Below are 24,543 nucleotides of genomic sequence, written 5' to 3'. Positions count from 1 at the left end.
AAGAGCATATAGCAGGAGGCCAGATAACTTTCCTCAACACATTCAAGTGGCAAAAAGAAGTTACACGTGAAAGAAACACTTACTGAGCTCTTTTCCTTCTTTAGGAGCAAATAACAGCAGATGTTAGAATCTGTACTGAAAACAAAATATGCTGGAAATCACTGTCAGAAAGCATCCGTGGAGAGACAGAAAGCTAACATTTCAAATCTAGATGACCCTCCATCAGAGCTGATTTCCTTCTTTTTCCTTTTTTGATTTCCTTAATTTCCTTTTCCTTCTTTGATCAATGACTTGAAAAAGCTTCTTCATTGATCATCTTTGACTAATTATTTTCTATTCATTAGTTCTTTGCTTCCCTCTACTTTTCGGCACATGCCTCTCCTGATCCAAGGTTAGCATTCAGAGTTTTCTCTTCCTCCTCTCACAAAAGACAGCGTCCTGACTTGTAAATACTTTGCCATTTCTTCAGTGTCACTGTCCCCTCACCCTCAACTGGATTGTGAATCTACTTACAATAAATACACTGTGGCAGTTCAAGAAGGCAGCTCACCATCACCTTAAGGGCAACGAGGAATGGACTCTAAATGCTCACCAAACCAGCGACATCTAGATACCATTAATAAATTTTAAAGTCTCCTCTATGTGGATGCCATATAGAGAATCAAAATATGGGTAGTAAAACATCACACGCCAGTCTAGAACTAAGATAGATCACCAATTATTTGGTAGAAAAATAATTAAAAACATGGCTGAGGTGTGGACAAATGAAATAATAAATTACCTGCTCTGTACAGTCTCTATCAAATAATAAGCGTTCCCCACACACAGCAGAGACCGGGTCCTACTGATAGGTTATATATGTTTGTTATGCATACCACCAGTACATGTCACGTATGTCTTCTTCACCTCCAGGATCTCGGAAAGTTAACTGTAATTGGAAACTAAACTCAGGGGGGATCCAAGATGGTGGTGATCTGATAGGTTTGCTGTGCTGGGCTCTGCACCATAACCCAAGTAAAGTGGTGCTTTTACACACCCACTAGCCATCTATAAGAAAAATTGGGAAAATAAAGTAAAACAAAACCCCTAGAACCTTTTAAATACTGGTCCTAACATTTTGGGAACAAGATGAAGACGAATAAAGGAAAAGGAGCACGAGGATCACAGCAGGCAGGGCACTCCCCTACAGTACCAGGCACACCCGTGGCCACAGACCTGACTCCAGCAGCGGTGCCTTTGAACCCATTGGGGCAACTGAACTTAGTCTCGATGCTTGTAAAACTCCAAGAGAAAACCCAGTCGGCACTGGAACCGCTGCTACAAAAACGTGAGCATGAGATCCAAAATGCTTGATCAACACATCAAGGCGGCTGAACAAACGACCCCGGCAGAGAATTCGGAGGGAAGGATCCAAACACTGGAAAGCCAGGTTTGGGCCTTGCTGGATCAGGTCGACGACCTCAAGGATCGAGGTCGAAGGAAGGACTTACGGGTAACCAGGCTCCCGGAACATGAAGGTGGTGAGAACCCGGTAGCCTCCTGGAGCAGTGGTTACCGCAGCTTCTGGAGCTGGGAATCGAGTCAGGCTGGAGCAGGCCCACCGGATAGCGATGCCCACTGGTCCGGGTCAGATCAGAGCCCCTGCCCAGTTCTACTGCGACCCCAGTGTTACAAGGAGAAGCAAATGATAATGGACGCCTCCAGAAGGCTGGGGGAAGGCTCACAAGCCCCGGTGCACAAGGTGTCGAAAATTATGTTCTTTCAAGACTTTTCTGGAGCTGTAAATAAGAAGAGGAAATCTTTTGATGAAGTCAGGAAGAGGTTGAGAGACCTGAATGTCCAATTTTCTGCGAGGTACCTGGCAGTACTGTGCTTTTACCATGGAGAATCTGCTTACAACTTAGACTCAGCAGAGAAAACAAGGGATTTCCTAGACTCTTTAAAATAGATGGTTTGGGTCAGAAAAAACAATTATGGACAATGGTATGTCCTTTACTCTCTTGGTTGTTGGTTTTATATGCTTGGCATTGCTTTGATGTAAATTCCTTTTTTGATAATGCCTGTTATAGTGCTTCCGCTGGGTGTGGTTTGGTAATCTTTTTTATTAAAGACAAATGGGGTGGAAGTATGGAGGGGATGGGTTTGTCTCTGTACTGCTTGGGATTGGGTTGCAGCTTTAGCTGGAAGGAACCATAATGGTAGTCGGGATTGGGATGAGATCCCCCTATGGGCAAAGGGGGAATATCCAATTATTTGTTGTTTGTATGTATGTTTGTTTAAATTAAGAGGAGTGGTTAGTTGTTTTAGTTTTGTAATATCTGTAGCAATAGTTTTTAAGAGTTTATAAATCCTGCTTTTTTTCCACTCGCCGCAACATGAGTAAGCTTCTTCCCCTCAGGGGGCTGCGGGCTGCTTTAGACCATTATGGCTGGTGGTTCATTTAGATGGTGCACCTAGAACATAAAGGGGAGTCATTCCTCGATCAAAAGAAAGAAGATGCTTTCAAACCTCAGAGGTGAGGGTTGACATTACCCTGCTACAAGAAGCACACTTGAATGATAAGGAACATTTGAAATTACAGCAGGGAAGGTTTGGTAGGATATTCTTTTCCATTTTCAATTCTTAAGGCAGAGAAGTGGTATACTAGTACAGAGGAACCTCCCATTTCAGATAATAGACCAAATTAAGGATGAACATGGGCAGATCATGATCCTCAAGGCCTTAATACACGGGGAAGGGTCTGGCATCCTGAATGTCTATAAGATCACTGGCACATCTCCTTAAATTCTTAATCAACACATTCTCTAAATTGATGGCTCTTGGAGTGTGCCACACCATTATAGGAGGAGACTTCAGCCATCTCATGGATCCCAAGGTGGACAGGATGCCAAGAGGTCCCTCAGGTATCTCCCTGCAATCCAGACAGTCGGTGGACTTATTTGGGGGTTGGAGCAGGTGAATGCTTGGAGATGTCTCCACCCTAATGGTAGAGATTTCACCTTTTACTCCAACTCGCGAAAGTGCCACAGGAGAATTGATATGTTCTTTGTTCTATCGATCTATCTGGATTAGGTGTTATTCTGCAGGATTGGGAATATAACCATTTCAGACCATGCAGCAGTGTACTTGGATGCCAAGGTTAGAGGTAGTGGAATAGATACATGGATCGGCGCATGGATCAATTTCTTTTGAAGAATAGCAAATTTACAGAGTACTTCACAAGGGAGTTTAGGACCTTCTGTGACATTGACTCGGGTACGGCCGGTAACCCATCGATGCTTTGGGAGACCACCAAGGCTTATTTAAGGGGCTTAGTTATTTCATACTCAGCAAGCAGGAAAAGACGAGAGAACAACAACATATGCTTGAGGCCTGGCTGAAGACAGCCGAATTGGTGTATCTGTGGCCAAGCTAGGTGGCAAAGAGAGAGATCTCCTTTGCTAAGCAAAGTTTGTTTGAATACGGTGATAAGCCAGGTAGATACCTGGCATATTTGGCCAGGAAGAAAGGTGCCCCACAATCCATTGTGTCCATGGGGGAGAGAACTGGTACTGTCACTCATGAGTCTAAAACGATTAATGCGATATTCAGGAAATTTTATGCAGAGTTATCTCGATCGGAGGGTTGTGAGGATGGAGTAGCAAGGATGGAATCCTTTTTTGAGAATCTGGACCTCTCAGGTATGAATGCAGAGCAAGCCTCCCTTTCGAATGCTCCTGTAACAACACAAGGGGCGGTAAGGCAGTTCCAAAGTGGCAAAGCACCTAGCCCAGATGGGTTTCTGAACGGGTTCAAAAAGAAGTTCATAGACATGTTGGCCCAGCCAATATTGGGTATAGAAATCACTCATACAGCCAGAACTGCCTTCCGCCCTCTCTTAGGGAGGCCAATATCACCCTTATTCTAAAGGGAGGGAAAGATCCTGAGGACTGTGCCTCGTATAGACATATCTCGCTGCTAAACGTAGGTTTTTAAATCCTGTCTAAGATGCTAGCTTTGATATTGGAGAAGGTTCTGCCCACTATCATAAAGGAAGACCAGACAGGTTTTATTAAAGGTTGTAGCTCTTCCAGTATTATCAGGAGAGTGCTGAATATAGTACAGGTATGACAGCAGAGGTCAATTCCGGCCTTGGTGGTCTCCTTGGATGCGGAAAGGGCATTTGACTGGGTGGAGTGGGCGTATCTCTTTGGTGTTCTTGAACATTTTGGCCTGGGGGGGTTCGTTAGGTGGGTGGTACTGCTAAGTAACGACCTTATGGTGGTGGTCCTTATGAATGGCGTAACATCAGATAATATTAGCATTGGGAGAGGCAGCTGACAAGGGTGTGCTCTCTCGCCACCGCTATTCACCTTAGTAATCAAACCATTGGTGGAAGCTATTCAGAAGGACTCTAAAATAGTTGCCCCAAAGGTAGGGACGGGAAGAGCACAAAATTACTCTCTACGCTGATGAGTTTTTCTCTTTTTGGCTAACCTGGAAATGTCCGTACCCCGGTTAATACAAAAGATTAACTTATTTTGGCATTTTCTTGGGATATAAAATTAATTTTACAAAATTAGAAGCCATGCCCATGGGGGGCTTGGTGAGAGTGCCTGACCTGGAGGATGGAACACAGTTTCCTTTCCAGTGGTGACAAAAAAGTTTTCTTTACTTGGGTCTTTTTATTACCTCCGCTTTCCACCAGCTGTATCGAGCTAACTTTGTGCAATTGTTTGAAAGGATAAAACAGGATAGTCAGCGTTGGGAGGGGTTACCAATATCATGGTTAGGCCAAACAGTTCTGATTAAAATGGATGTTCTTCCTCAGCTACTATACCTCAGGAGAAGGCTTCTGTTGTTTTTGCCCAGACAAATGCTGCTGAAGCTCAATGGCTGGCTTGGATCCTTCACTTGGTGTTGTAGGCGCTCTCATATTCAATTCACCAAGTTGCAACTCCCACAGGGTATGGGGAGAGGCGGGGCAGATCAGGGAAGTGGGGGGGGGGGGGTTAGATCTCCCAGATTTTAAGCAATACCAAATAAGCACCTTATTATTCTATGTGAGTGACTGGGTGTGGAAGGATCAGAGGTTGATATGGCTTGACATCGAAGCCTCCCAGGCAACTGCCCCCTCCTTAATTTGCTGTTTATGGACAGGATGAAATCTGTTGCGGAGCATTTTAGAAGTCCAATTATTATAAACACAGTTAAAGCGTGGAGGATTATGCGGCAGGGTAAGGACAACCTGCATAAGACCTCACTGTTTGCATCCTTAGTTGGAGCCCCAGGATTCAGGCTGGCATTAATAGATTTTGGCTTTAAAACATGGAAGGTCAAGGGAGTCTCCTGTTTGGGAGACCTATTTGAGGGAGGGGTCCTGATGTCTTCTGACCAGCTGAGTCACAAATACGAGCTACCTAATAGGGACCTCTTCCATTATTTTCGGATTAGGGATTATATACAGAGGAAGATTACATACAATTTTAGCTCAGCCCTACAAATCCGACATGGCGAGAAGAGTGCTCCGGTGCATGGGCACTCTCTGTCAGTGCTCTATACCATTTACAGAGAGGGGGCACCTTGGAAGATATGGAAAGACTCTACAGAATCTGGAGTCAGGAACTAGGGGGAGAAATTTCATCTGAAACATGGCAGGACATATGGGAGAATATGAAAAAGATCTCTATATGCAATAAAGCGTAGGCTGTGCAATTGAAGATTCTCCACAGAGCCCATGTAGCCCCAGAGCGATTAGCAAAATTCATTTAGAGAGCCCTAAATGTAAAACAAGCGCCAGCACCCTTACATATTGTCTGTAGTCATGTCATAAGATCCATAGGTACTGGGGTGCCATAGCAAATGAAGTGAAGGAGATCCCGAGAATTGAAATTAAGCCGGATCCGGTATCCCTTCTTTTGGGATTGCCGAATCTGCCTTCCCTAAGTGAACACAGGAAGAGATTATTCAACAATCTCACGTATTGTGCAAGCAAGTACATTTTAATGAACTGGACCTCAGAAAACTCCCCAAGGTCTCATGGGGCGGCGTAGATTAATGACGGAGAACGTTCCTCTGGATTTTGTTAGGAATGTAGTGCACCAGAAAATGGAACTATTCTATAAGACATGGCGGCCCTTTTTAAATTGCATAGACACGGACTTGTCAGCCATATTGACCTGGGCCTTTATATAGCCGTGAAAGCCAGATTTGGTGGTCTAGGGGCCTTGCGGGGAAGAAGCTTGAATAAATACTGGTATAATAACCGATGCTCCCATGGATGGGAGCTTCAGTGGGGGTGCATCAGGTGATGTAATTTAATTTAAATTAATTTAAGTTGATTTTATTTAATTTGACCTCATCTAAATTAAGTTAGGTTAGTCTAATATAATTTAAGCTAATTTAAACTCATTAGCTAAGTTCAATTATTTATCGAATTGTAACATGGAAAGATTGTTCCGCACCTTTGCGATAGTTTTGGTTTGTTTTGTAAAGTAGTAGGTAGTTTGTTGTTAATGTTTTTGTAACATAAGATTGTTATACTATCATTTGTACTTTTATAATTTTGAAAAAAATAAAAACCTTTTTCAATAAAAAAAACTACTCAGTCCCACAATAAGAAAACTGTTCTGCTGCAATATTTGTTTACATGGAAATGGGTGCAGGATGAACAACATTTAGATATTATGTAACAGATAGATAATCCATCCTTTTCAAACTACACTCTCCACACAACACAGAGCACAATTAAGTGGCATAACATTTGGAAGATGGGAGCCTAAAGATGAAGAAGGCATAACAATCAACCATTGGCATCAATTAAACTTCAACAATTAGATCCCACAAAGCTGCGAGGATTCCTTCATAACTTTTCCATATGTCATCAATTGGAACATGACTGAGTTAAGCTGAGGAACAAATAAAACAACCATTCAATCTGTCACTCTGTTTCCTTCCCAAAAAATGTACTTTGGTACTTGATGCACTCAACCATCCAATGGCAAAAGAAGAACTTTTGAGATGATCTATCTAACTTCGTGAGAGACCTGGAGTTCTGAGAATTCTCTCCATCAAGATGATGATATGTCAGTTCGAGCTTGTACAGAAACGAATAAAATGAATTCTTCACCCAAGGAAAACATTTTTCACCTGCAGTTCCATGGATTAATTTCCATGTGTACAAGACAGTATATGGTACCCAAGATAAGGGCGGCACGGTGGCACAGTGGTTAGCACTGCTGCCTCACAGCGCCAGAGACCTGGGTTCAATTCCCGCCTCAGGCGACTGACTGTGTGGAGTTTGCACGTTCTCCCCGTGTCTGCGTGGGTTTCCTCCGGGTGCTCCGGTTTCCTCCCACAGTCCAAAGATGTGCAGGTCAGGTGAATTGGCCATCCTAAATTGTCCGTAGTGTAGGTAAGGGGTAGACGTAGGGGTATGGGTGGGTTGCGCTTCGGCGGGGCAGTGTGGACTTGTTGGGCCGTAGGGCCTGTTTCCACACTGTAAGTAATCTAATCTAATCTAATAAATGGAGCAAGGCTAAGCACCTGCATTACATAGACAGGATACAAAGTGAAAGTACAATAGGTGGTGCCCTTCTAAGGTACCATTATATAATTTGAGACTGAACAGACATATAAATATAGACGCAAAAACAAAAAAAAATGAACTAATCAAGTAAAATAATAAAAATTAGTGTGAGAGGTTTATGAGCTAAGTAAAACAAAAATATCATTTTAAAAGTGTAAGGGAAACAGCACTGAATTTATTGCCAATGTTAAGTTTCAGTTCCCTGCCATTCCCTGTGGAGCTGCAGAAAATGGGGGAGATACGAAATGAGTATTTTGCATCAGTATTTACTGTGGAAAAGGATATGGAAGATATAGACTAGAGGGAAATAGATGGTGACATCTTGCAAAATGTCCATATTACAGAGGAGGAAGTGCTGGATGCCTTGAAACGGGTAAAAGTGGATAAATCCCCAGGACCTGATCAGGTGCACCCTAGAACTCTGTGGGAAGCTAGAGAGGTGATTGCTGGGCCTCTTGCTGAGATATTTGTATCATCGATAGTCACAGGTGAGGTGCCAGAAGACTGCAGCTTGGCTAACATGGTGCCACTGTTTAAGAAAGGTGGTAAGGACAAGCCACCACTGTAAGAACTGTAGACCAGTGAGCCTGACGTCAGTGGTGGGCAAGTTGTTGGAAGGAATCCTGATGGACAGGATGTATGTGTATTTGGAAAGGCAAGGACTGATTAGGGACAGTCAATATGGCTGTGCACGTGGGAAATCATATCTCACAAACTTGATTGAGTTTTTTGAGGAAGTAACAAAAAGGATTGATCAGGGCAGAGCGGTAGATGTGATCTATATGGACTTCAGTAAGGCGTTCAACAAGGTTCCCCATGGGAGACTGATTAGGAAGGTTAGATCTCATTGAATACAGGGAGAACTAGCCATTTGGATACAGAACTGGTTCAAAGGTAGAAGACAGAGGGTGGTGGTGGAGGGTTGTTTTTCAGACTGGAGGCCTGTGACCAGTAGAGTGCCACAAGGATTGGTGCTGGGTCCACTACCTTTTGTCATTTTACATAAATGATTTGGATGTGAGCATAAGCAGTAGTTAGTAAGTTTGCAGATGACACCAAAATTGGAGGTGTAGTGGACAGCAAAGAGGGTTACCTCAGATTACAACAGGATCTGGACCAGATGAGCCAATGGTCTGAGAAGTGGCAGATGGAGTTTAATTCAGACAAATGCGAGATGCTGCATTTTGGGAAAGCAAATCTTAGCAGGACTTAAACACTTAATGGTAAGGTCCTAGGGAGTGCTGCTGAACAAAGAGACCTTGGAGCGCAGGTTCATAGCTCCTTGAAAGTGGAGTCGCAGGTAGATATGATAGTGAAGAAGGCATTTGGTATGCTTTCCTTTATTGGTCAGAGTATTGAGTACATGAGTTGGGAGGTCATGTTGCGGCTATACAGAATATTGGTTAGGCCACTGTTGGAATATTGCTTGCAATTCTGGTTTCCTTCCTATCGGAAAAATGTTGTGAAATTTGAAAGAGTTCTGAAAAGATTTACAAGGATGTTGCCAGGGTTGGAGGATTTGAGCTATAGGGAGAGGCTGAACAGGCTGGGGCTGTTTTCCCTGGAGCTTCAGAGGCTGAGGGGTGACCTTGTAGAGGTTTACAAAATTATGAGGGGTATGTATAAGGTAAATAGGCAAAGTCTTTTCCTTGGCGACGGGACTCCAGAACTAGAGGGCATAGGTTTAGGGTGAGAGGGGAAAGATATAAAAGAGACCTAAGGGGCAACTTTTTCATACAGAGGGTGGTATGTGAATGAAATGAGCTGCCAGTGGAAGTGGTGGAGGCTGATACAATTGCAACATTTAAGAGGCATTTGGATGGGTATATGAATAGGAAGGGTTTGGAGAGATATGGGCCAGGTGCTGATAGGTGGGACAAGATTGAGTTGGGATACCTGGTTGGCATGGACGGGTTGGGCCGAAGGGTCTGCTTCCATGCTGCACATCTCTATGACTCTATTTCATTGTCTGTAGCTGTTTGGGAAGGAAATATCTGAAAATATTCTTTAAAGAATGAAACTATTATGTCAAATGTGTAACCACATTTGTGAAAATGACAAATTATTCCTCACGTTTTGACAATACTGACCTTTAGATGAGAAAAAATTCACCTTATTGAGACAATGTATATGACACTTATTTGGACCTCCAAGTCAAAAAATGTTGGACTCCACATGTAAGTTTGATGATCGTGATCCTTAACTACTTTTTCTCAAAAATATTTGTAGCTTCAATTATGACAAAGCAGACATCTTAAACCTTTGCACAAACACTAGGTAAAACCTCTGTATACAACCCACTAAATGAAAAATGCTGCAATGCAGCATCAATAGGGGTCCAGTATTGACGTTGTAAGTATTAACAAGCATTCCCTCGCTACATAATTGTAAATCATTTGACATAGCTACTCTTGCTGCTTAGACTGAAGACACTGAATTGAAAGGTGCAGATCACTATAAAAAAATCTAGTAGATTAACGTCACCAGTCAGCAATGGGAGGAGAGAAAATCTGGCAATGAAAAAAACGATACCTGGTATGAAATAATGTGTTAATAGTCAGAGACAGGTAATTCAATATAAAAAGGCTATATATAACAGGGTCTTTTTAGAGATCCTGCAGGTTCTGTTTTGTCCCACCTTGAGAGTCATCCGCTGATCCCGTAGTCCAGTCAGAATAGAGGACCCGCTCCCCAGGAGATCATCCATTCCTTTGTGTGCATTGTGTAAAGAAGTGTTAAACTGCAAGGACTCGTCTATTGCTATTGAGGTATCAGCATCCTGCATAAAAAATGGGAGGTCCTCATTACCTGCTTAGATTCCTTTCGGTATTAAATAAAAACAATGTTTATATGGTTCATCTCAGCACGGGTTTACAAATATTCAATTATGAGGGAAATTTGATTATAGGCTATCCCTCAATCTTTGTCAGAATATCACTTTTTTAAAAAAACAGAAAAGAGGGCTGAGAAATAATAAAGTAATAAAAATGTAAATGAACTGTCAAACATTATAAAAACACATGAGAACTGCAATGCATTTGCAAACTTAGGTAAATGTCTTCTATCAGTGTCATACTCTCTAGGACCAAACAGCACATCTCCAATCATTCATTGAAGTAGTTCACGTGAAAGTGGAGATAATGTTTAATGCGTTTTTACAGAGCAACTACAGTACTGAACCAGTTTATGAGACACTCTGCTTCTCTCAAGTTAAATCCTGTCTCTGGATTTAGGTTGTGATTTCACAATGGTCTGAAATAATGAGTCTATAATTGCCGTGACTGTGCTTCAATCTGCTAGTGCAGTCAAATAGCTAATCTACAGGTTGAAAGACCTTTTGCATTCAAATTTATCGGAGATTTGAGTTCACTCTATTTCACAAATATGTCGTACAGCTCAAAACTGCATCTTTGTAAATTACCTCTATAGCTTTGTTAATTTAAAAGGCGATTGGATAAATACATGGACAGGAAAGGTTTAGAAGGATATGGGCCAAGTGCAGGGAAATGGGGTTAGTGTAGATGGACATTTTGGTCAGCATGGACCAGTTTGGGCCAAAGGGCCTATCTCCGTGCTGTAGGACTCTGTATTTCACACATAAGATTCTCAGTGTTTCTCTTTGTTTTTATATAAGCTCCTTGCATCTCAGAAAATGAATACTGGGACAAAGTGATACAATGCTGCACTGTAACCACACAGGAACTTGCTCAAAGATCTCATCTCTAATGTAGCAACTCCTCCAACAACATGGATAACCAATAGCATCCTATTCTAAGAAAATAAGCAGGGATCTAAATTTTCTAATTCTCTATTTTAAGAAAAACTTGCAATGGATAGTCTGACGTTAAATAATAGAGCATCAACAACTGACTCAGTAGCAAGAATTTCATGCTCCCACTAATTTGGTTCTATTCCAAAAGTAATCAAATCCTAATGGGTTACAAGTGTTCAAATAACAGTACATAAAAAAGACTGTCAAATTAACCACCCTTATCAATTGCACTTCCACTTCACCAGGTTTGAACTTGTGCCCGGAAGGATAGGACTCAATAAGAACTGCACCAGTCACTCACTCTAAACATTTGCTCATTAGTGACAAGCAGTAAACAGATACACAAAGCATTATCCAAACTATCCACATACACAAAGCCAGTTGTCAGGTAGGTAAAAACTACTATCCTATGTACAACTAGATGCTCATACTTGCACAGTCTGTACTAACAGCACCAAGGTGTTTAATTGTTCAATTCCACTATGATCCCTTCTTTGTACCTTCATCCTTACCTTTGATGGAGGAGGAGGAACTTACCAATTCTTGTCTTCAGAACAGGCCATTCAAGTAGTTGCCCATCTTTCTGACCATTTCCTTTGTTCCTGACCATTCACTTGCTTCAGCTCCTAGTCCAAGCCATCTCAGTCTCCTAACACCAGTCGCCAAACTCTCCCTTCCTGTAGACAGACTAGCTATGCTCTTGACTGTCCCTGGCTCAGCTGCTAATCACAATTAATTATTCTTGATCTACTATTGTTCATTTGTCTTTCAAAATAAATGTCATTATTCTCCTTTTCTGAAAAAGAAACCATCCTGGATCCCTCAGTTCTGTCCAAAGCTGCCTCGAGTATTTTTGCCATGGAATCTTCCATCCATAGGAAACAATTTTGACCAAGAAGTCAACGGCACCCTTTGCAAAATGTTATAATTATGCAGTTATAACTGCATATTCTGTTTAATGGTTGAGTGTGTACCTTCTCTAATAAGAATGTCCTACCATAGTTCTATTTCCATAGGTCCAGAGAGGAAATCAAATCAACTGCAAGCCATTTATAGCCTCACTGCTGATATCCAGCTTTATTTCCCACAGCACGTGCTCCCAACTACACAGACTTGTAACTAATGAGCAAGTAATTGTCCAAGGAGCCAGAATCAGCTTCAGCTGAAGACTGGAACAATAGATGCCAGCCTTTGGCATCATCATCAAAATCTTTGTATCTTAAATACAACTACATCCTCAGTCTCGAAATCATGGTTGGTCAGGCAGCATCCATAGAGAAAGAGCAAGCCAAAGTCAAGATGACTCTTCAACACTGCCTAACCTGCTGTGATTTCCAGCATTTTTTATCTTCTGCACAGATTTGAGCATCTAAAGTAATTCGCTCCTACATCGCCATTCTCAGCTCTTTGTTTAGCCTGAACCTAATGATGTAAAATTTCAATCCCACATCATCATGCTTTTATGCAGTATCTTTAACAGTGGAAAATATCCTAAGGCATTTCAGGAGTATTATTAAACATTAAGCCACATAAAGTGAGAGAGAGAGAGAGAGAGAGAGAGAGAGAGAGAGAGAGAGAAGATAGCTAAAAACTTGGTCAAAGAAGAAAGAGATTAAGGATGCCATCCTAACAAGTAGATAAAAAGGCAAGCGGTTTCAGGAGGAATTCCAGAGAATACAAGCCTAAGTGTTCATCAGTTGAAGGCACGGTTGTCAGTGGTGAGATTACAAAGTCACAAACTCTCAGATGTTTACAACTGAAAGATGGCAGAGATCGGAGGATTGTAATTCATGAAGAGAGTTTGAAACCAGGTGAATTTTTTAAAGTGAGGCATTGTCATATTAGAAACTAGTGTAGCTCAGTGAGCATAGGAACATTGAGTGAAGAGAATTTGGTGAGAATTAGGAAACATATAGAGTTTCTAATGAATCAGGTTTATGGAGAGCAGAAGATGACAGATCGACCAGGTAAGCACTGGAATAATCACCTCCAGAATTAAAAAGGGCACAAAAGACATGGGACTCTCAACTGCAGATGGGCCAAGATAGAAGTAGAGACACATAATGCTATGAAGGTGGAAGCAGATCTCAGTGATGCAGATATCCATGTATATCTTGGGGTGTGTTTCAATCTCTGCAATTTTAGCCCCCTTCTCCATTACTTTGATACCACTAACACCAAAATATGATCCACATCTCCAACACCTCCAAGTTCAACAATTTCCCAAGATTTTGTTTCCACACTAATCTCATAGCTGTATCGAACTGTCCCTTCCTACAAGAACATTCTTTTAATCTCACCCTCTGACACAGTCAGCAGCCACCATTCTTCCCAGTTGCACACACTCTTCACCCAGTTCATTCTTTCAAAATCTCTCAACAGAAGTTTAGGAAGCACTTACACCCATTTGAGAAAATAGCTGCAGGTCACCTAATACAAACACAACAGATTTCACAGCAAGGCTGAGGTATTGGTCAGCCAAACCAAATATAACATGTATAGAACAATTCTCATGCACTTGTAAGAAATAATAGCAATTTTAAAATTGGACTCAACCATTCTCCAGCTTCAACAAGTGAAGCATTCCTTCTGAAGTTCTCTGCACAAGTGCAATTTTCCATGTGCCATGCTTCATTCAGAAGCATCAGTGTTGTGTCACAACTCTGTGGCAAAAGTTAGTGATTCAAGTGGACCAAATCTTTCTAAATTTACTTCAGGCACAGTTGACTATCACAAACCGTTTTCTACTGAGGATTGACCAAACTTTCTCAGTAAAGCCTAAAACACAGAGACTTAAAGCTTCAGTATCCACGGTGTCCAATAATCCTAAATCCATATCAAAGGGATATTAAGCAGGCATTTTTCACCCTTTGAAAAAGAATCAGAAAAGTAGTGATCTTTTTATATAAGAGAGTCTGATTCAGTAACAAGTACTTCTAAAATTCTGGCATAACCTTTCATGCCGCTGTGGTATCAACCTCAGTCCAAGTTGGTAGGCTAAGAGGAGACTGGATCTTAAACAATACTCTAAAACTAGCATCATTATTTACTAATACAATCCAATTTTTTTAGCCAAAATTTTAATTAGCAAGAGTGTAGAATAATCTTTTGGGGTGGGAGGGAAATTTAAGCCTAAAAGTATAATGGAATTTTTCAAAATGTCACATTATAATATATATTAAACACCATCATCTTAAGGGATAACCCGATGTCAATTTTTTGTTAACATTAGTTCCTCTGGGTTTTGGATCAATGCCAATGAAAGACTAAAGCAGAAGGCAACAGGACTAGATAATTTGTGAAACCCCTACATTAGTTTCCACCAGATAGAAGTAGCTTCATAATTAAATATACCAGAACTAAAATACTTTTGCAAGGACTTCTTAGCTTCTTTACAGAACAATGTAGAAATGAAGGTATGTATGTTATTACCATCATTGCAGTATTACAGCAAACTACAACTTACTACCTGAAGGCAAACATTCAACATATAATCATCCTCTTCCATTGTACCCCTCCTCACCCTTCGCTGAATCCTTCGCCACAGGGGATACAAAGATTTACACCATGTATACATTCCAATGATTTCAGAACTTTAGCAGTAGCACTAACAATTATCTGCTAACACTGGCATTTTTCTTCTTAAGCTGAACTGTAGAATTATCCAAGCAGTGAATATGAAGTTTTTTTTCTTGCATTGAAGGCAAAATTCCTTCTATTTTTCTTTCACCCCTTCTCAATTCCTACCATTACCTAATGCAGCTAGACAGATAATGAGCTGCCTCCGAGCAATCACTAGTGTAGAAATTAGCCACTAGAGAAATGTTAGATCTCTTCTCCAACATTTCTGCTATCATCAAAGACTATTCCCAAATTGCAGAATTGTTACACTGCAGAAGTACAATATTTGGCCCTCTTGCCCTGCTCCCTACCATTATCACTCTCTGAAGGGAGTATTTTTCCACAACACCACTGACTAGTGCTCAGTCACCCCCAAGCATTCCCTCAAATCCGACACTCTCCCTGACAATGGCAAGAAATAGAAGACCCTTCCCTCCCTATTACTATCCCTTTATTATCATCACTGGCATCAAATATCCCTTTCACATTAAACTTATATTTCCTTTCAATCTCATATGTTTTCTCTACATTGGTAAGACTAAATGCAAACTGGATGACCACTTTGCAGAATACCTCTGTTCAGCATGTAAGCAGTTTCCTGTCACTGTTACATCAATTCTTCATCGTCTCTGACCTTTGTGCCCTTGGATTCCTACAGTTCTCCAATAATGCTCAATGAAAGATTGAGGAATAGCTCTCTTCATTTTTTGACAGGGCATTTTACAGCCTTCCGAGCTCAACAAAGAGTTCAACAATTTTAGATCATAACTTCCACTTGGGGTTTAGCCTTTTTTTGCTAGTTTGGTTATTCTCTTGTTTCTTTCTTAATCCCTTTACTTCGCATTTAGATGGTCACTTTTATGTCATTCATAACTCATCAAGATGTTCCTTTTGTTTCATTATTTATCCCATCATGAATCGCTGTGGATGTTATATGATAAAAATTGTCATTTAATATCTCTTGTCCTCACCTATCACACATTCAATATTTTTTTGTTCCAACCTGCCTTGCTTTCAATTGCTCAAAACTCCGTACATTTCTAATTTTCGAATTCTGATGCAAGGTTACAGACCTGAAAAGTTATTTTTCCTTCTTTCCATAAACGCTGCCTGAATTGCTGAGTACAGTGAACATTTTCTGATTTAGTTCAGCTTTTGACCATCTGCAGTATTTTGCTGTTAGGATGGATTCCTCCTCCACCACACTTCATTGCACATTAGCATATGGAGACATAACAGACACTGACCAAAATCCCATGTTTCCCCTGGTGCTCCAATCTTGTTTTTTCTTTATAAGCTAATGGGTTGTGGGCATCATCCTAAAACACGAGCTTTTGTTGCCCTTTCCCAATTGCCATTGATGGGAGAAACTTGCTAGGACATTGCAGTTAAAAGTCAACCTCATTGAGTGAGTCACATGTAGGCCACATTTCCTTCCCTAATGTACATAATTGTACCAGAACGGTTTTTACAACAATTGCTGATAGCTTCACTGTCACTATTAACAAGACTAGTCTTTTTTTCTTCCAGATTATTGGATGAATTGAAATTCCAATAGCTGCCATGGTGGGATTTCCAGAGGATTCCCAGATTCACAGAGGATTAACTCTGGATTACTAAACCAGTGACATTACAACTACACCACACACTTCCCTTCTATTGCACCACTTGTCTTTATTTGAACTATACATTGACAACTGGTTTCACAAACTTAAAAAAATTGTAGGGTTAAATAGTGTGAATAGTTCCTTACGTTAGTTGTGAATGTGCGTGACAACAGTTCTTCTCTCTCTCGATCCTGTTGTTCACGGGCATATCGGCGGTGCTGAAAATTCTTCAGCGCTGTTTGAAGGTGCTGGCAGTCATATTTTAGTTGATCCACTTTGCTGGAAAGAAAAATACCAAATTTAACAATAAGTTAATAACTATCAAAAAGTATTTCACTGCAAAACCTAAATGCAATAGGCCATGGCCCAAGGACAGTGTTAATCACAAAGATCTTGGAATCTAGTTAGTGCACAGGAAGAAACATGAAGTTGTTGAGATAAAGTACTGGTTTTTATATAACACATTTCACAACCTGAGGATCAACTAAGACACTTCAAATGCCAATTAACTACTGTGATTAATTACTGCTGCTTTGTCAGCAAACACAGAAGCCAATTTGCCTATAGCAACCCATAATTGAATACAGCAACCTTTTCCAAGGACAAAAACTTGCTGCCCTCTGCAACAGTGTTTTGAAATGCACACAGCCTAATAGATGTACTGATGCACATGCCTGCAAGGCGAGTGCTCAATCCAAATTTGCTTTTTCAGGTGCACAATCCTCATCGTCAGCCAGGATTAAAAAAAAATAAGTAATAACATGCAGCTACATTGCCCCTTTCATGTGCTCAGACCCTCCACAAGAATTTTGCCCAATGAGAATTAATTTTATTGTCACATGTACTCACATGAGTACAGCGAAACGTTCACAAGTCGCCACTTATGGTGCGATCTTCGGCACAAACGTACCGAGGTACAGATTCGTAAGTACAAATTCTTAGGTAAAATAAAGAAATAAACAATCCAACATTACAGACCTTTCCACTATCTTAGATACAAACGTACATAATAATAGGAATAAATTGGAAAAATAAAGAAATAAAAAGTTCACAGTGACAGTCCTTCCAACCAAGTCTGGGAGTCCACTCTGGATTCACTGAGAGGCCGGGCGTCCACACTGAGGCCAGAAGTCCGAGCTGGCTTCACCTCAAGGCTCTCTTGTGATAAAGTACACTGCTTTGCATTGATGCAAACATTGCAACACAATAGCAGCCCAAGAACAAACTTTAATACAGCTCAATCATAGTTTTAGAATTTTCTTCACTTAACTGTATCTTAAGAAAACCTTCAAAGAAAGAGATAAATTAATTTCTCCACATCACCAACTCTTCTTTAGATTTACAAGGTGAATTTTTCTTTCTGGTTTTCTTATTTCAGTCTTACTAAAGGCAGCTTTTATTTTCAAATAGAGGAAATGTCATTACAAAACTGCCCATTCCCCACTCCATTTAAAGCATCCATGACTAGGGCCCAGAGCGAAGAGGCAAAATATACAGTTTACAAAATAATTACTCCCTCGCTTATAAAATTATTTGGTGGCATAAATCTGGTATGCCAGGAGGATTTCCTATTTTATATGGAGTTATATTACAACAATCTACAGTCAGTAGGAAATGAGGGTGGAAGACGAAGTGTTGGGTACAGAATGACACCTGCCTAGAATGTGCTGCACAATCAGAGAAAGCAAGCCAAGGCACCAAACCTTTTGAATCATGGAACCTAGGAGCTTTCATTTTTCAGTATATTAAAGCTAAGAGATGTGGTGATTTAATTTTATTCTGATGGCAATCACTTTGGAAATTTTACGATTGGGGATTAGGGAATAGATTTGAATTTAAAACTGACTGACTCCTAATGTTAGCACAACTGAAGCATTGAAAGCTCATATTTTGATTAGAATTTTGGATACAGGGATAGTAGGCTTTATAGCCAAATTTGTGGACGACACAAAAATTGGCAGTATGTTAAACTGCAATGAGAAATAAGAACCTTACAAATGGAGATAGAATAGGTTTAGAGAGTGGGCCAAAACGTGGCATTTGGAGTTTAACATGGATAAGTGTGAGGTCATGCATTTGGGTCAAAAAAATGAGAAGGCGACCTATTATCTCAATGGGGAGAGACTTCATGGTGCTCCGGTGTGGAAGGATCTAGGCGTACTCGTTCATGAGTCACAGAAAAATAGCATACAGGCACAGCAGATAACGAAGAAAGTGAATGTTGGATTTTATAGCTAAGGGAATAGAATATAAAGGTAAGGAAGTATTGGTAAGACTGCAAATGAAGTATTGTGCACAGGTTTGGTCCCCTCATTTGAGGAAAGATGCAATGGCATTAGAGGCAGTTCAGTGGAGGTTCACTAGATTGATCCCAGAGAGGAGGGGTTTGCCATATGAAGACAGATTGAACAGTTTAGACTTATACTATCTGGAATTTAGAAGAATGAGAGGAAATCAAATTGAGGTATTCAAGATGATAAAAAGGTGTGGATAAAATAGAAGTGAAGCTGTTGCTTCCTCCTGTGGGGCACTCTACGAGAAGAGATCATAGTCTTAATATAAGGGGTAGCAAATTTAAAACATAGTTGAGGAGAAACTACTTCTCCCAAAAGGGTGCGAATCTGTGGAATTCACTACACCAAAATGCAGTGGATTCTGGGACAGTGAGTAAAGTTAAGGAGGAGCTAGACAGATTTTGAACTGGTAATGGGTTGAAAGGATATGGAGAGAAGGCAGGAAAATGGGGATGAGGAGCATATCAGCCATGATCGAATGGTGGAGCAGACTTGATGGGCTGAATGGCCTGATTTTGATCCTATATCTTTTGAACTCTTGGCACAAAAACAAGCACGTCAATTTCTAAGGCAATTAGCAGATACAGACAGGATCTTTTTGATTATAACCAACTCATTAAAATTTGACAAAAGGTGAAAAATTTAATTGGAAGAACATCGCCACAATGTGATTTATAACTCTTTAATTGAAGGCAGCAATCAAAAACACAAAATTAAAATGTTTTGCAGAGACATCTGTTTTGGACCTCAGCATGTTTCATATTGAGATTCAAGTATATATTTTTAAGTATGCTACAACTATCCTGTTACACTGGATTCGGGACACCGCCTTGGAATTTCCTGAACAATACAGCTACACAAAACTCAATGCTTTATGTAGCTTGTTGAAACCTAGGACTCTTTTGTAAAAAGTTCAACATTTATCACAAATAAATAAGCTTACAAAAGAACGGAATGATGTGTATTGATATAGCAATCACACTTACAGTTTAGCATTTTGCCGTCTATTTGGAGGCTCTTTGCTGGTCAGTATTTCAAGGCGCTCCAGATTGCTGAAAATCTGATCTATTCTGGCTTGTATTTCATTTTCCACCACTGCAGCAGCAACAGAATTATCAAATCATTAAAACAATAGAAGTAGGAATAGATGAACTATGCAAGTTCTTCAAGCCAAACTGTAGACATGTAATACATCGACTTGTCTGAATGTCAATATGGCACATTTGTAGTGTCAGGCATGGGTGACACCTTTTATCAGAGTCAGAAGGTTGTTGAGAGAGAAACAGACAGACTGCGTGTGAGAGAGAGGGCACGCGCACATGAACGACAGCTCGGGAGCGACCATGCAAGAGTGCAAGTGTGAGAGCAAGAGAGAGAGGGAAAGACAGGAGAAAAAGAAGACAGAAGAGAATGTAAAAGAAGAAAGTGAGGAGAGTGCTTGTGTGCATGAATGAAGGAGGCTCCTATCTTCTGGGTACATACCACAGATGAGGAAAAGGCATCTTCCAGAGCCAACACAACTTCCTTCCTGTTATTTTGAAAACATGAACAAAAAACCTGCATACACCAAACATATTGTGCTGTGGCAGGGCACAACAGAGAGGGCCAAAGGGCTCGTACTGTGCTGTACTGTTCTGTGTTCTCAGGGTAATATTAGGGTTAACTGAGTTCATAATATTTACATTTAAATTCAATTATACATTACAAATTTATAAAACAATATACCTAATGATACATTTACATATGGTAAGCTAGCTACCAATTTCAGTGCCTGTTCACCAGCCCCTGTATGATAGGGGTGTGGGGCAAGGCACCTTATTTTACATGCTGCCCTTACCAGAAATGCACCTGGGAGAAATGGAATCTGCAACCCTTAACATAAAAATCAAGCCAGATACTCACGTATAGCACAGAAAGTATGAGGCCCCTCCACTAGATCCTACAGTACCAGTTCTAAGAAGTGCAGGGGTCCTAACTTGTGGTTCTAGCCAATATTTATCTCTCACTTAGCATTCCAAAAAGCATGATCATGATCACATTGCTTTGGAGGCAGTTGTGTGAAAATTAGAGATCCTGTTTCCTAGATTACAACAGCTGGCAGAAAAGTACTTTAAACACTTTACAGACAATTGGGATGTCCTGAGACGGTGAAAGGGCTATATAAATGCATCACTCTTTCTTTCTTTATTTTCTGCTAAGACCCTTAGGGTCAACTGCTATCAAATAACAAGACAACACTGGGACTGACTTTTAAAATATGAAATAAAAACATGCTCAGAGAGGCATTCTATGAACTTTCAATCCCAAATTACACAAACTCCAATTAAGAGAATGTCAGAATGCCTCGTTGATGGCTCAGTTGGTAACTAGCAACTGAGATATAAAGCCCACAAGGCTCCATTCCAGTCTGCTGATTTAAATTGACTTAAACTGGGGTGGCAGTAATGGTTGCTACAAATAGGCCTCAATGTTCTGGGTGAACAATAGGGGAAAAAACATTCAGCCAGTGCTCTTAACCAATGCTCTGCAACAACTGCTAAAACAATATTGCAGCATATGGTGCTAAAATTATTCAGTAAATTTCAGATATTAGGTTAGCGGGAGGTCTGGCTCCATGTCCAGCATGGCCTGGGTCAAATCACAAAGGGAAAAATATCAGAGGGCAGCTGCTATAGGGTAAGTAGAGCCATACAGCCCACCCCATGCATTTCCTACTATACTTTCCATTAATACTACCACTAAAATATAAATTTTAGTTGAAATTTATAACCCCCATCCACCTGGGCTGCAGCAAGTGAAGAGATGGCAAGATCAGTAATGAAGCATGAAGGCAGACAGTCACCCCAAGTGATTAATGTCTGAAATAGTCCTCAGAGTTCCAAATTAACAAATCTACTGTTTATCATGTAAAGCATTTTAAGAGATGAGATCAAAGCTATAATAGATTAACTCTGGAGGGGATCTGAATAAAAAACATCAAAAAAATGTTTGGTTCGAATGACTTCATGAAAAGCTGTAACATCTCTCTAAGAGGTTTGGACCATACCCTAATAATATGATGATGTAATAAGATGCCCCACCAGGACTAAAAATAATGTCATTATTTCTTTTGGCAAAGCCTTGTGCCCACATCAGACGCTCCCCTGCCTTGGCACCAGGCTGGCTCTGTTTACATCTCCTAATTATGAATACTTACAGTGAACAGACTGCGCGTCCGCCTTCTCCAGCTGCCCCATGTGAGTTTGCACCTCATGAATCTGCCTGTGAGGAGAGACAGGAGGAAATGGGTGGGTTAGCATCTATCTGCAAACATGGGCAGAGCCCTTCAGAGGAAAGAGGACATTTCCACCCCCCACCCCCAACTCCCCCAGTATTCTGTGCAAGGACTCCCTATCAGCCCTTGGAAAACAAGACAAAAGCACAAGGAGTGGCTCCACTTTCAGGGCACAGCTGATGGCAAAGATAGAGGAAGATTGGAAACATGCATTGCAATGATGTAAACATACAATCCGGGGCACAGTGGTGACACAAATCAGTAACTGCACATCCCAAGTCACTGTGAGACAGGCTGGTTAACAAGGCTGGCGAAAAAACATTTTCACAAGCAAGCACTACTGACAGTCACGAGAGAAACGTTACTGCCTGTATCCTTTAAGGGAAAATGCTATGTTAATAAATGAACCTACGTACTTAAATGACTATTTGAAAGTATTCGCAGCACAGAAACAGGATACAGTATACTGTTCAGGAGATTTAGTGTTGAAATCCACGAAAGCATCCTCCTACTTGGTTTCATCCAAAACCATCAAGATATTCATCTTTTTTACATGTATTTACCCACCTTTCTCTCGAATACATCGATGTTATTTTCCTCAGCTACTCTTTGTCTCAAACCATTTGGAAGTAGAATCATAGTTTTAAAAAATTCAAGTGTTTATTTCCACTAACTTACTCTCATATATATGAACCTCACACAAGATACTGTAGTCAAAAAGAAACTCATGTGGAACATTAACACTGGCGTGGACCAGTTAGGGTGAAGAACATACAGCATAGAAATTAGTCAATGCAATTCAATGAAAGAGTGTTATTAAATGAGCTGTTGGGCTATAAAGACCTCAGAACTTCAATTAGATTAAAAAATTAAATTCTGATGGATCCCAATTAACCTGATCTCAGTCAACATATTTCAGCAGGCTTTTGTGTCACAAAGCAGTGGACAGATGTATTAATTCAGGTCATCAGTGACAGATCCAAAGCAGGTCCTGACTCCTATTATTGACAATCAGCCAGATGATGGCAGAGTGGGTGCATGAGAAGCCACACATCAAAATTAATGTTTTAATATGCTGACAGAGGGTGGACCAGAGGAACTGCTGTTTACTGTAGCTCCTCTTTGTGCTGCGTTCAGCAAATTATCCCTGATCAAACGCTGAAATACCACAGATACTCACAGTTCCAATAAACACTTCTGTTAAAAAATCATACCTTCCAAATTAGGGTCAGAATAAAGTGAAATACATGTGGATGAAAGAGGAGGATGAAGCTATTTAATCTACAGACATCACCAAAGTTATTTTTTTAAAACTGAGAGAAAATGAACAATGCGGAAAGTTAAACAAAACTTGGCACTTGATAAGAAACTTAACATTTTCCCCCATTACTTTCAGCAATACCTTACCTGCTGAATGTGCTGAGCTTTCCTACCTACATCACAATGTGATAGTAACTATATTTCCATTGGGCAGACACTTAACTGTCCTAATCAGTCATAGAACATTCCACTAGTTGGAGAAATGGTTTATTATTCATTTAGATACAAAAAGAATCAGCTTGCCAAGACCAACCATACATCACAGTCTGACAAACAAACAAGATATCTGGATTTTGCTTTACAGATTATTGTAGAAGTGAATATGTAGTTTCATTACTGGAGGATATGGAACTACTAAGTCACTACAGAAAACAAATATCACAGACATGACAGTACAAATATCTGCCTTGTGATATCAATGGATACTTTCCTATGAATTATATTGCCTTTGGGAGTATGGGGGGATGGGATCAGATTCTCTCTAATCTTGGGAGTAGGAGAGCACTAAGACCAAAAAAACCTTAACAGAGCAGACTGTTAGTGTATGAGAAACAGGAACCAAAGTTCTTGACAATAAAAAAAATCTGCATTCAGAAAAGGTGATTTTACTTTTTTTAAACGGCATTTCAGGACGACTTCTAGAGCAACTGGCTAAAGTAACTGGAGGCCTTCTGGTTAATCCATATCGTTCAAATGCTTATTGATTCCTTCAACATTTTGCAAAAACATTATTCTGTAGCAGTTGTTGTACATGTTGCCAGGACTTCCTGAGAATTTCAGATTGACATTACCAACCAATTGCAGGATTTTAAATACATTCAAGCAAGCTACCTCCACGTCAAAGGTATTTTTGTATAATTAACAGCTTATTTACAACTTTACAGAGTTTTCATACAGCATTACATTACAATGATCATGAGGTACATTTTCATGAAACATAAAGCCAAGTCCAAACAAGTCAGATTAATTTTCAAAGTCATATCACATAGGAGGTGCCTTGTGTCTGTGCCAGTGCTCTGAAACAGCTATTGAAATAGCTTTAAATCCAGTACATTAGTTCTTTTTTTTATTTGATTTTTCCTATTTAT

At 40.4% G+C, this 24,543-nt stretch overlaps 1 protein-coding gene across 4 annotated transcripts in view; it reads right to left on the bottom strand.

Moving 5' to 3' along the window:
• gosr2 (golgi SNAP receptor complex member 2) overlaps positions 1-24,543 on the bottom strand; it is a 63,497-nt gene that overhangs the window by 17,516 nt on the left and 21,438 nt on the right. For 3 of the 4 annotated variants that reach the window (XM_072561842.1, XM_072561845.1, XM_072561843.1), the window contains 4 exons: positions 22,058-22,122; positions 19,848-19,956; positions 16,714-16,846; positions 10,206-10,346 (listed from right to left, as the gene is read on the bottom strand). In XM_072561842.1, coding sequence (XP_072417943.1) covers positions 10,206-10,346; positions 16,714-16,846; positions 19,848-19,956; positions 22,058-22,122 — 448 coding nt within the window. The remainder of the gene's footprint in view (positions 1-10,205; positions 10,347-16,713; positions 16,847-19,847; positions 19,957-22,057; positions 22,123-24,543) is intronic. The other variant, XM_072561846.1, reaches the window with a different exon arrangement.

This window comes from Chiloscyllium punctatum, chromosome 42, assembly GCF_047496795.1.
Source record: "Chiloscyllium punctatum isolate Juve2018m chromosome 42, sChiPun1.3, whole genome shotgun sequence".
Taxonomy (NCBI): domain Eukaryota; kingdom Metazoa; phylum Chordata; class Chondrichthyes; order Orectolobiformes; family Hemiscylliidae; genus Chiloscyllium; species Chiloscyllium punctatum.
This window is presented reverse-complemented; position numbering and strand designations above follow the sequence as displayed.